This window comes from Caloenas nicobarica, chromosome 32, assembly GCF_036013445.1.
Source record: "Caloenas nicobarica isolate bCalNic1 chromosome 32, bCalNic1.hap1, whole genome shotgun sequence".
Lineage (NCBI taxonomy): Eukaryota > Metazoa > Chordata > Aves > Columbiformes > Columbidae > Caloenas > Caloenas nicobarica.
The window spans coordinates 228,466-240,285 of record NC_088276.1 but is presented as its reverse complement, the minus strand read 5'-3'; the positions used below and the strand labels follow the sequence as shown (position 1 = coordinate 240,285).

The 11,820-nt window shown below is 58.7% G+C and overlaps 1 protein-coding gene across 1 annotated transcript; it reads right to left on the bottom strand.

Annotated features, from left to right (window-relative positions):
• Positions 1-59: 59 nt before the first annotated feature.
• SYVN1 (synoviolin 1) lies at positions 60-11,656 on the bottom strand. Its single transcript, XM_065654105.1, is given in 16 exon segments — positions 60-1,610; positions 1,743-1,819; positions 3,644-3,830; positions 4,629-4,786; positions 4,788-4,932; positions 5,695-5,846; positions 5,951-6,067; positions 6,374-6,439; positions 6,554-6,653; positions 7,137-7,263; positions 7,343-7,446; positions 7,855-7,903; positions 7,989-8,141; positions 8,855-8,947; positions 10,071-10,205; positions 11,604-11,656. Coding segments are annotated over 15 exon segments (1,755 nt in total). The 5' UTR covers positions 10,203-10,205; positions 11,604-11,656; the 3' UTR covers positions 60-1,515.
• Positions 11,657-11,820: the final 164 nt, after the last annotated feature.

The following is an 11,820-nucleotide window of genomic DNA, read 5'->3' as shown; positions in this document are numbered from 1 at the left end:
CGGCCGAGTGGCCAACCGCCACCTTGCTGGAGGACCAAGCGCCAACCTTTACTTGCAACCTTTATTCTGCCGTATTTACAATTAAGCTATTAAAAATTTATACATTATTTACAAATTAAATAATTCTTCCAACGCCGACATCACCCGCGAGGGGAAAGGAAACAGTTTTGGGGCAAAAGGGAGCGGGTTTGGGGTCAAACGGCTCTGTTCTCCCCCCAAAATGAAGGAAAATTCAGGATTTCACCCCAAAATTAAGGAAAATTTCAGCAATCCACCAAAAAAAAAAACCAAACCACCCCAGCGTCAAAGAGAACCGGCCACTAAAATTCGGTATTTTGGCTCCAAATGGTTAAAAAAGGAAAAATTAAGGGTAAAAGAAAGAAAAAAAGCGGGGGGGGGAAATTAGGCTGAAAAAGGAAAAATTAACGTAAAAAGATCGAGTCCGGCAGCGGCTCCTCGACGCTCGTTACGGCAAAAACTCGTTAAGACGCTCGAGGTTTGGGCAACGAGAGCCAAAAATTGGGGGAAAAAAAGAAAAAGAAAAAAAAAAATCAGCCTCGGTACCAAAAAAAAAAACCAAAAATCACCATTTCCGCCCAAAAGCCAAAAAAAATTCCCCCGCCGGCTCGTCGCCGCTGCCGGGTTTGGTGCCCAAAACGCCGCTTTTTGCCCCCAAAATCGCTGCGGTGGCCGTGGGTTTGTGGTTTTTTCCCTGAGATTTTTGGGCTCCTCGAAGCCCTTTTGTCGGTTCCAAGAGGCACCGGAAACTGGGGGAAAATGACCCAAAATGACCCAAAAAATCCACCTAACCCAGTACAAACCAGTACAAACCAGTACAAACCAGTACAAACCAGTTTGGGAGCGGTCGGGGCCAAGTGGGGGATTTGGGGGTCGAGGAGCCGCCAATCGGCGCCGGGGGCGGAATTTGGGGCAAAAAGCGGCGTTTTTAGCAAGGGAGAGGTTAATACTGTTAATGAGCTCGTCTGCTAACGAGGCGGGGAGGTTTTGGGGTTAAAAATGGGCGATTTGGGGCAATTTGAAGCAGCGCCGGCAGCTTCACAGTGGAGAGGTAGAGAATTGGGGAAAAGGGGGGGAAAAGGGGGGGAAAAATGGGGGAAAAACAGGGAAAAACACGGGGGAAAATGGGGACCAAAAAAAGAGGAGAAATGGAGGAAAAAATAGGGAAAAAATGGTTAAAAAATGGGAGGGGGAAGGGGTAAAAATGAGGGGAAAATGGGTGAAAACAAGGGGGAAAGAATGGGGAAAAAAATAGAGAAAATGCAAGGAAAAAAACTGATAAAAAAGGGGAAAAGCAGAGAAAAACTGAGGGGAAATGGGGGGAAAAATGGAGGCGGGGAGAGGGGAAAGATAAAGGGAAAAACTTGGGGAAAACAGGGCAAAAAGAGGGGGGAAAAAGAGGGGGAAAGGTGCTTTTTGCCGCGGAAGCGCCGGGTTCTGCCCTGAGGGGGTTTCGGTGGCAAATCGGGGTGAAAAAGGGCGGAATTGGGGCCGCGGTCAGAGCGGAGCCGCCAGTTTCTGGAGGCGCCGTCTCCGCAGCTCGACCGCGTCCGGCTCCTCCTCCTCATCTTCCTCATCGCCCGCGGGGGGCGCTGGGGGGAAACAAACCCGTTTAAACCAGTTTAAACCAGTAAAAAATTGATTAAACCACTCAAACCAGTATAAACCAGTATAAACCAGTATAAACCAGTATAAACCAGTACAGACCGGTCTCCCCCACTCACCGGCGCTGGGACCAGCGGCTCCGGGGGGTCCGGGCTCCGCACCGGGGGGGTCGCTGGGCTGGGCCGGACGGGGCGACCTGGGGAGAAATCACCCAAATTATCAACGTTTGGGGCAAGTTGGGGTTTTTTGTCGGGCAGACGCGGCTTTGCCGGAACCAAATCTGGGCTTGTTCAGCCGTTTTTTTGATTTTTTTGCCCAGCCAGACGCGGCTTTGGCGCGACGCCATCGCCACGCTTGGAGCCGGTTTTCGCCCTTTTCCCCGGCCCCACCCCAAACCCTCGTGTTTTACCCCAAACCCCCACGTTCCCAGTTAACCCAGTGTGACCAGCACGCCCAGGGACTGGTTGATCTGTCCCAAACCCCCGTGTTTTGCCCCAAACCCCCGTGTTTTGCCCCAAACCCCATGTTTTACCCCAGGGAGGCCAGCACGCCCAGGTACTGGTTGATCTGTCCCAAACCCCCGTGTTTTGCCCCAAACCCCCGTGTTTTGCCCTGTTTTACCCCAGGGAGGCCAGCACAGCCAGGAACTGGTTGATCTGTCCCAAACCCCCGTGTTTTGCCCCAAACCTCCCTGTTTTGCCCCGTTTTATCCCAGGGAGGCCAGCACGCCCAGGTACTAGTTGATTTGCCCCAAACCCCCGTGTTTTGCCCCAAACCCCCGTGTTTTGCCCCGTTTTACCCTAGGGAGGCCAGCACGCCCAGGTACTAGTTGATTTGCCCCAAACCCCCGTGTTTTGCCCCAAACCCCCGTGTTTTGCCCCGTTTTACCCCAGGGAGGCCAGCACGGCCAGGGACCGGTTGATCTGTCCCAAACCCCCGTGTTTTGCCCCAAATCCCGTGTTTTACCCCAGGGAGGCCAGCACGCCCAGGGACTGGTTGATTTGTCCCAAACCCCCGTGTTTTGCCCCAAATCCCGTGTTTTGCCCCAGGGAGGCCAGCACGCCCAGGTACTGGTTGATTTGCCCCAAACCCCCGTGTTTTGCCCCAAACCCCCGTGTTTTACCCCAGGGAGGCCAGCATGCCCAGGTACTGGTTGATTTGCCCCAAACCCCCGTGTTTTGCCCCAAACCCCCGTGTTTTGCCCCGTTTTACCCCAGGGAGGCCAGCATGCCCAGGTACTGGTTGATCTGTCCCAAACCCCCGTGTTTTGCCCCAAACCCCCGTGTTTTGCCCCAAACCCCCGTGTTTTGCCCCAGGGAGGCCAGCACGCCCAGGTACTGGTTGATTTGCCCCAAACCCCCGTGTTTTGCCCCAAACCCCCGTGTTTTGCCCCGTTTTACCCCAGGGAGGCCAGCACGGCCAGGAACTGGTTGATCTGTCCCAAACCGCCGTGTTTTGCCCCAAATCCCGTGTTTTGCCCCGTTTTACCCTAGGGAGGCCAGCATGCCCAGGTACTGGTTGATTTGCCCCAAACCCCCGTGTTTTGCCCCAAACCCCCATGTTTTGCCCCGTTTTACCCCAGGGAGGCCAGCACGCCCAGGTACTGGTTGATCTGTCCCAAACCCCCGTGTTTTGCCCCAAACCCCCGTGTTTTGCCCCATTTTACCCCAGGGAGGCCAGCATGCCCAGGTACTAGTTGATTTGCCCCAAACCCCCGTGTTTTGCCCCAAACCCCCGTGTTTTGCCCTGTTTTACCCCAGGGAGGCCAGCACGGCCAGGAACTGGTTGATCTGTCCCAAACCCCCGTGTTTTGCCCCAAACCCCCGTGTTTTGCCCCAAACCTCCCTGTTTTGCCCCATTTTACCCCAGGGAGGCCAGCACGCCCAGGTACTGGTTGATCTGTCCCAAACCTCCGTGTTTTCCCCCAAATCCCGTGTTTTACCCCAGGGAGGCCAGCACGCCCAGGTACTGGTTGATCTGTCCCAAACCCCCGTGTTTTCCCCCAAATCCCGTGTTTTACCCCAGGGAGGCCAGCACGCCCAGGTACTGGTTGATCTGCAGCATGGCCGCGTCCAGCAGCGTGTGGATGTTGTGCAGACATTGCAGTCGCGCCTCCAGGTGCTGCCGCTCCTGCCCCTCCATGGCGCGCAGCTCGGCCTCCGTCAGCCCCGCGAACCCGGCCGGCGGCACCGGCATCGGCGGGAGCCCTGCAAACGGGAGAAAACGGCTTAAAATGGGCTAATTCCACCGGCGGGAGCCCTGCAAACGGGAGAAAACGGCTTAAAATGGGCTAATTCCACCGGCGGGAGCCCTGCAAACGGGAGAAAACGGCTTAAAATGGGCTAATTCCACCGGCGGGAGCCCTGCAAACGGGAGAAAACGGCTTAAAATGGGCTAATTCCACCGGCGGGAGCCCTGCAAACGAGAGAAAACGGCTTAAAATGGGCTAATTCCACCGGCGGGGACGCTGGAAATGGGGAGAAACGGGTTAAAATGCGTTCATCCCACCGGCGGCATCGGGGGGAACCTGAAAATGGGGAAAAAAGGGTTAATTAACTAAGGTGCGTTGGGCTTTTCTCTCTCTCGGGCCCCTTCTCTTGCGAGTTATTTTATTTCTTCGCCGTTTTCGTCCCAACCAGGGGAGTTTCGGTCGGGACCTTCAGTTCAGCTCTTGCCATTTTCAGAGGCCTCTGGGCTTTTCTGCCTTTTTCCTTTTTTCCCCTCTTTTGGATCGGTTTGGGGACCAGGTGCCGTTTCCTGGGACGTGGTTCTGAGGAATTGTCCCCAGTACCTTTTATTCCCATTTTATATATATTTACTAGTAGCCAATGAGTATTTCGTTACGTTATTAACCCGCGTTTGTCCCAACCCAAGCTCCTCCCTTTGACTCTCTCCCGTTGGGGTGAGCGAGCGGCCGCGTGGTCGCACCCCAGCTCGGCCTCAACCACAACAGGCGGGGACCCCACGGGGGGGGGAAAAACCCCTGAAAATTGATGTTTTCTTACCAAAAACGGGCGGCCAGGGCGTCCCCAGCCAGGGCGGCGGGAGGGGCAGCCCCGGCGGTGCCGCCGGTTCCGACGCGGCGTTGGTGGCATCACCGGGGCGGGAGGAGGAGGAGGAGGCGGCAGCTGCGGCGACAAAGGCGGCGTCAGCGCGGCCGGAAGCGCCGATTCGGTGCCGTTTGGGTGATTTTGGGGGAAACGGACTCACCGGGGGCGGCGGGTTCGGCACCGGGGGGCGGGAAGGGAGCGACCGGCGGCCAAAACGGGAACATCCCCGGTGGGAACGGGGGGAGCAGCCCCTGCGGAACTGCGGGGGGAGGAGAAACAGGCGCTGAAAAACCCCAAAATGCCCCAAACGGCTGTCACGTCGCCGGGTTTTACTGCGTCGGCAGGATTTTCCACCAAAAAGCAAGCGGTTTCGGGGCCCCCACTGTCTCAAAAAGGCGGATTCAGGGACCCGCGTGTCCCAAAAGGCCATTTCAGGGACCCCCCCACCATCCCCAAAGTCCGTTTTCAGGATCCCCCACCCCCCAGAAAGGCAGTTTCAGGGCCCCCCCACTATCCCAAAGGCAGTTTCAGGGCCCCCCACTAGCCAAAAAGGTGGTTTCAGGAACCCTCCCCATCCCAAAAAGCAGTTTCAGCGCTCCCCACTGTGCAAAAAGGCCGTTTCAAGGACGCCCCGCACCCCAAAAGGCAGCTCCAGGGCCTCCCGCTATCCCAAATAAGCAGTTTTAGGGCCCCCACTACCCCAAATAAGCAGTTTCGGGGCCCCCCACCACCCCAAAAGGTGGTTTTCAGGCTCCCCCACCTCCCAAAAAGCCGTTTCAGGGCTCCCCACTGTGCAAAAAGGCGGTTTCAAGGATGCCCCACACCCCAAGAGGCAGCTCCAGGGCCCCCCGCTATCCCAAATAAGCAGTTTCGGGGCCCCCCGCCACCCCAAAAGGTGGTTTTCAGGGCCCCCCCACTGACCAAGAGGTGGTTTCGGGGACCCCAGCAGCCACGGCCAAGCTCGCCCGTCGCACCGACCCGTCCCCGGGGTGGGTGACGTGACCCCCCCGGTTTTACTCACAGTTGGGGGGCTGGGGGACCTGGGGGGGCTGCGCCGGGGGCGGCGCCTGCTGGGGCGGTTCCGGCGGCGGCTGCGCGGGGAGGGTGGCGCGCAGGACGTCCATGCGGCACGTGGGACACGTCTGCTGGCGCTGGAACCACGAGCGCAGGCAGCTGCGGGGACACGGCGCCGCTGACGCCAAAAATATCCCCCAAAACCGCCCAAATCGCCCCAAATACCCAGCCCCGGGGGCGGGGAAGCGCGGCCGGCGCCGCACCTGGTGTGGAAGATGTGGTTGCAGGGCAGGCGCTTGGCGCCCGTCACCATCTCCTCGCGGCAGATGATGCAGACGTTGTCCACGGCCTGCAGCTCCTCGGGCGTCGCGTCGGGGTAGCTGCGCCGTGGTTTGGGGGGGAAAACGCACAAAAAACCACCGTTTTGCCAGCGTTTCGGGGGGACGCGGGACGGCCGCAGGACTTTCGGGTCGCCCTGCCGCGGCTCCTCACCATCGGCCATCAGATTTTGGGGGAAATTCTGTTTTTTTGGCAAGAGGAGGTTGAGACGCCCACAACGGCGTCGCCCCCCGGGCTCCTCCCGACCTCGTTTTTGAGGCGTTTTCCCTCAAATTTGGGGGGTTTTTTTGAGGTGGGGCTCAAAGACACCGCCGAGGTGACGCCGATGTCACCGTTTGGTCACTCACAGGGTGTTCATGTTGCGGATGGCGCGGCGCGACATGATGGCGTCGGTCACGGCCTTCTTGAACTGCCTGCAACGACACGGACCCCAGGGGAACAACTGGGACCAACTCGGGGGGGATCCCAACTCAGGGGGGACCCCAACCACCTGGTGACGCCGGAGATGCCACCAAAAGTGAACTGACCTCATGGCCAAGTACATGGGGCGGATGGCGAAGAGCGGGAAGGTGTGGACTTTGATCATGATGGTCATGAAAGCCATGTAGAGCAGGACCTTGATGAACCCTGGGGGCGAACACGACGGGAGGGTCAAGGTCACGGACAGGCAGAGGTGGGACGGGTCCTCCAGGGGCAACCGGGACCTCCGGGGGCAACCAGAGGTTGGGTGAGGGGAGACGGGTCCTCCACGCTCATGGGACCTTCACCATCAGCTTGCACCCAACCTGGCGTCCGCCAGAACCTCCCAGTTAAACCATTACACAGCGTCTACTGGTGCTGGGGGCCGCTGGGACCTCGGCTGAACCTCGTCAAGGTTCTTCTTGGACCGTTTCTGCAGCTGGAAAAGGTCCCTCTGGGCGGTGACGTGACCTTGTGGCCAACGGGGGCGTCACAAAGATGGGCCAGACCCACCTAAACTTCACCTCTTCGTTAATTGCTGACTGATTGAGCTTCGTAACGACGTGACGAGCTCTAGGGGACCACGCCCAAGCGGGAAAGACCCTAAAACCCCCCAAATCGGGCGAGAAAAGAGCCGGAAGGCGGCGGTACCGGTGAAGAGCTCGGTGTAGAGCATGTAGACGGCTTTGCTGTCCCAGGGGTTCTCGTTCTGCAGGTCGATGGAGTGCAGGACGTACTTCACGAAGACGGTGAGGACCATGGTGACCAGGATGGCGTACTGGGGGGGGATGGGACGCGTTGGGCCCCGCGGTGACACCCCGGCCCCGCGCGGCCCCCCCGGCGACGCCGGCGCCCACCTCGAAGCCAAAGACGAGCTGGACGGAGGCTCCTCTCGTTAGGATGCTGTGGTAGGCGTGGTTAACGAACAGGAAGTCCAGGACGCCCAGGAGGAACATCAGCGCTGAGGTTAATTAGGGCAAGGCGTTAACGAGGGAAGGAGATGATGAGCCGCGAGGTTGGGGAGAACCTCGAGAACTCTGAAGATCGCGCCCCAAAACTGATCGCTCAAGGAATGTCGCTCCCCCAGGGGGGTCTAAGGGGCTCCGTGCCGACGAAGGGTTTAATTAACGCGTCCCGCTAATGAGGCTGCCTCGTTTGGAGCCTCCTCTGCTTCTTGTGTCCTCACATCCCACCAAAAAGCACCAAAATTCCTTCAATAAAATGATTTTTACGTCCCTAAATCCCCTCGCTCTGCAAGCTCATTAAACCCCCACCACGCTCTCTGGTGTCATTAACGCTCCCTCGTTAACGAGCTCGCCCTAATAAGGTCATGGGCCGGGCAGGATCTGGCAAAAACCCGGCTACTCACAGACGATCCGGAAGTGGAAGAGCCAGGAGATGTTGGGGCTCCTCTCCATCTGCCAAAGAAACGGGGGGAAAATCCGTTTTTTTTTCCCAAAAAAGGCTTTTTTCGGCCTGTTTTCCCGCCTGCCCGGCACTCACAAAGTCCACGCGGTCTTCGGCCAACCAGTGGAAGCACTTGAGGAAGAGGAGGAGGGTGAAGAGCGCGACGAAGCGCGGGCTGAAGTCGTCCCTGAAGACGGTGAAGGCCAAGCAGGTCTCAGTCACCGCGTACCAGGAGCGTTCCAGGAGGTGCTGCGGAAAAAACGGGGTTTGGGGGCGAAAAAAGGGGGTTTGGGGGCGAAAAAAGGGGGTTTGGGGGCTCCCCTGATCTTGTGCCCTCCAGTTTGGAACCCAGAATGGTGCTGGGGTTTATAAGAACCCCCCAAAAAGGGGCACTGAAAAGCCCTCAGGGTTCAAAATCACCCTCGAAATGGAGATAAAAGGCTCTTGGGGATCAAAATTCCCCCTCAAAATGGCAAGAAAAGCCTCTTGGAAGTCAAAATCCGCACCGCAAAATAGCACCAAAAATCTCTCAGGGTCTAAAATCCCCCCAAAAGCGGCACCAGAACCCTCTCAGAGTTCAAAATCTCCAAAAAAATGACACCAAGAGCCTCTCAGAGTCCAAAACTCCCCCCAAAACGGCACCAAATGCTTCTTAGAATTTGAAACTCCCCCAAAAATGGCACCAAAAACCTCTCGAAGTTTAAATTTCCCCCCAAAATGACACTTAAGGCCCCTTGGTGTTCAAAATCCTCCCCCAGAAATGGTGTTAAAATCCTCTTGGAATACAAAACGCCCCCAAAAAGGCACCAAAACCCTCCCAAGAGTCCAAAATCCACCCCCCCCCCCAAAACCAGCACCAAAGGCATTTGGGGGTTCAAAATCCGCAGCACCCCCGGGTTTTAATACCCCTCCCCGGTGCCAAATGTGGACGTTCCCCACCCCGAACACCCCCTGTCTCTCACCTCCATCTCGGCCGCCCGCAGCTGCCCAAAAAACACCTTCCCCATGAACTTGCCCAGCAGGAAAACCAGGACGAAGGCCTGGATGTAGAGAACCTGCGGGAAGAGCCGGGGGACGTGACGAGGACCGGGCTGCGGTGACGCCAAAACGCAGCGCGGGGACCCAGGGAAAATTTGGGGCTGAGGGAGCAGCCATCGGGTCCCCACGTGAATTTGGGGCTGAGGGAGCAGCCATCGGGTCCCCATGCGGGTTTGGGGGAGCAGCCATCGGGTCCCCACGTGAATTTGGGGCTGGGGGAGCAGCCATCGGGTCCCCACGTGAATTTGGGGCTGGGGGAGCAGCCATCGGGTCCCCATGCGGGTTTGGGGGAGCAGCCATCGGGTCCCCATGCGGGTTTGGGGCTGGGGGAGCAGCCATCGGGTCCCCACGTGAATTTGGGGGAGCAACCATCGGGTCCCCACGTGAATTTGGGGCTGGGGGAGCAGCCATCGGGTCCCCATGCGGGTTTGGGGGAGCAGCCATCGGGTCCCCACGTGAATTTGGGGCTGGGGGAGCAGCCATCGGGTCCCCACGTGAATTTGGGGCTGGGGGAGCAGCCATCGGGTCCCCATGCGGGTTTGGGGGAGCAGCCATCGGGTCCCCATGCGGGTTTGGGGCTGGGGGAGCAGCCATCGGGTCCCCACGTGAATTTGGGGGAGCAACCATCGGGTCCCCACGTGAATTTGGGGCTGGGGGAGCAGCCATCGGGTCCCCATGCGGGTTTGGGGCTGGGGGAGCAGCCATCGGGTCCCCACGTGAATTTGGGGGAGCAACCATCGGGTCCCCACGTGAATTTGGGGCTGGGGGAGCAGCCATCGGGTCCCCATGCGGGTTTGGGGCTGGGGGAGCAGCCATCGGGTCCCCACGTGAATTTGGGGGAGCAACCATCGGGTCCCCACGTGAATTTGGGGCTGGGGGAGCAGCCATCGGGTCCCCACGTGAATTTGGGGCCCCCGTGGAGGCGGCAGCGACGTCCCCGTGTCCCCACGCATGTCAGCCACTGTCCCCACGGCGTCCTCGGCGTTTTCGGTTAACGGCAAACACCCCGTTTTGGCCACAAAAAGCAGAAGTCGCCGCGATCATCAACCCGCCCCGTTCCGCACCACGGAGCCGAGAGGCTCCTCCCCCCCGCCTTTCTTAATTAATTCCCTGCTGTTAATGAACGGAGAGGGGACTTACGGCCATGCTGGGGCTGGATTTGGTGAGATAAACCACGGTGGGGTAGAACTGGTGCTTCAGGTAATAGGCGTGAGCCACCACGGCCGTGGTGAGCGCCAGGCTCCCGGCCATCACCGCCGCCGTGCACAGCATGGCCTGCGAAAACCCCCCCAAAAAAGCGCTTTTCATTAAAAACCCAACGCTTAGTACAAAATCGGGGGTTAAACTTCACCCTCGTGTCTTTCAGATGCTTTTGGGGGGGATTTCTGAGGCCAACAGGAAAATAAGACCCTAAAACTAACCCTAGTTGATTTTTCTTTGAAATTTGAAGCTTCAACTGGAGTTTTTCTGCCTCAAAAACGCTTCCCGGCGGCATCGCCAGCCCCTGTCCTACAGATGCGGCGGCACTGGCTGCTGTGCAACCAAACGTCACCTCTTTGTCCCCAATTCCTTCCCCCAAATGTCACCCCCTTGCCCCCAATTCCTTCCCCCAAATGTCACCTCCTTGTCCCCAAGTCTTCCTCCCAAATGTAACCCCCTTCTCCCCAAATCTTCCTCCCAAATGTCACCCCCTTCTCCCCAAATGTCACCCGTTTGTCCCCAAATCTTCCCCCCAAATGTCACCCCCTTGTCCCCAAATCTTCCCCCAAATATCACCCCCTTGTCCCCAAATCTTCCTCCCAAATGTCACCCCCTTGTCCCCAAATCTTCCCCCAAATATCACCCCCTTGTCCCCAAATCTTCCCCCCAAATGTCACCCCCTTGTCCCCAAATCTTCCCCCAAATATCACCCCCTTGTCCCCAAATCTTCCCCCCAAATGTCACCCCCTTGTCCCCAAATCTTCCCCCAAATATCACCCCCTTGTCCCCAAATCTTCCCCCAAATATCACCCCCTTGTCCCCAAATCTTCCCCCCAAATGTCACCCCCTTGTCCCCAAATCTTCCCCCAAATGTCACCCCCTTGTCCCCAAATCTTCCCCCAAATGTCACCCCCTTGTCCCCAAATCTTCCCCCCAAATGTCACCCCCTTGTCCCCAAATCTTCCCCCCAAATGTCACCCCCTTGTCCCCAAATCTTCCCCCCAAATGTCACCCCCTTGTCCCCAAATCTTCCCCCCAAATATCACCTCTTTGTCCCCAAATATCACCTCTTTGTCCCCAGCTCCTTCCCCCAAATGTCACCCCCTTGTCCCCAAATCTTCCCCCCAAATGTCACCCGTTTGTCCCCAAATCTTCCCGCCTTGTCCCCAACCCTCACCAAGTGCCACCCCCCTGTCCCTCTAACGTTCCCCCCCCATCCCCCAAGCGTCCCCATGTCCCCCGTTCCCCTCCCCCGTCACCCGCGCCCCCCCGGCCCCATTTCCCCCCAAACCGCCGCCCCCTCAGCGCCCCCAACCCCCCCCAAGCGGCCTGTCCCCCTTCACCCCCCCAGCCCCTCACGTCTCTCTCCTCCACCAAGGGGCCCAACATGTCACCGGTCCCCCCGGGCCCCTCCCGCTGCTCCCGCCCCGCCAGGCCGCGGTGGCCGCGGTGTCCCCGGCGTCCCCAACTCACTCGGATGGAGCCGGAGCCGCCGGAGCCGCCGCCGTCTCCTCCTCCCTCAGGCCGCTCCTCCACCGGAAGCGCCTCCGCGCGCGACACCTCACTTCCGCCCGGGCTGCACCACCCGCCGAAAGGGGGGGAACCACGGCGTGTCACGCCCCCCCCCTCGCTCCCCACTCTACTCCCCACAACGGCTCCTCCTGAGGGAGATGCTGAGGGTTCTCCTTCT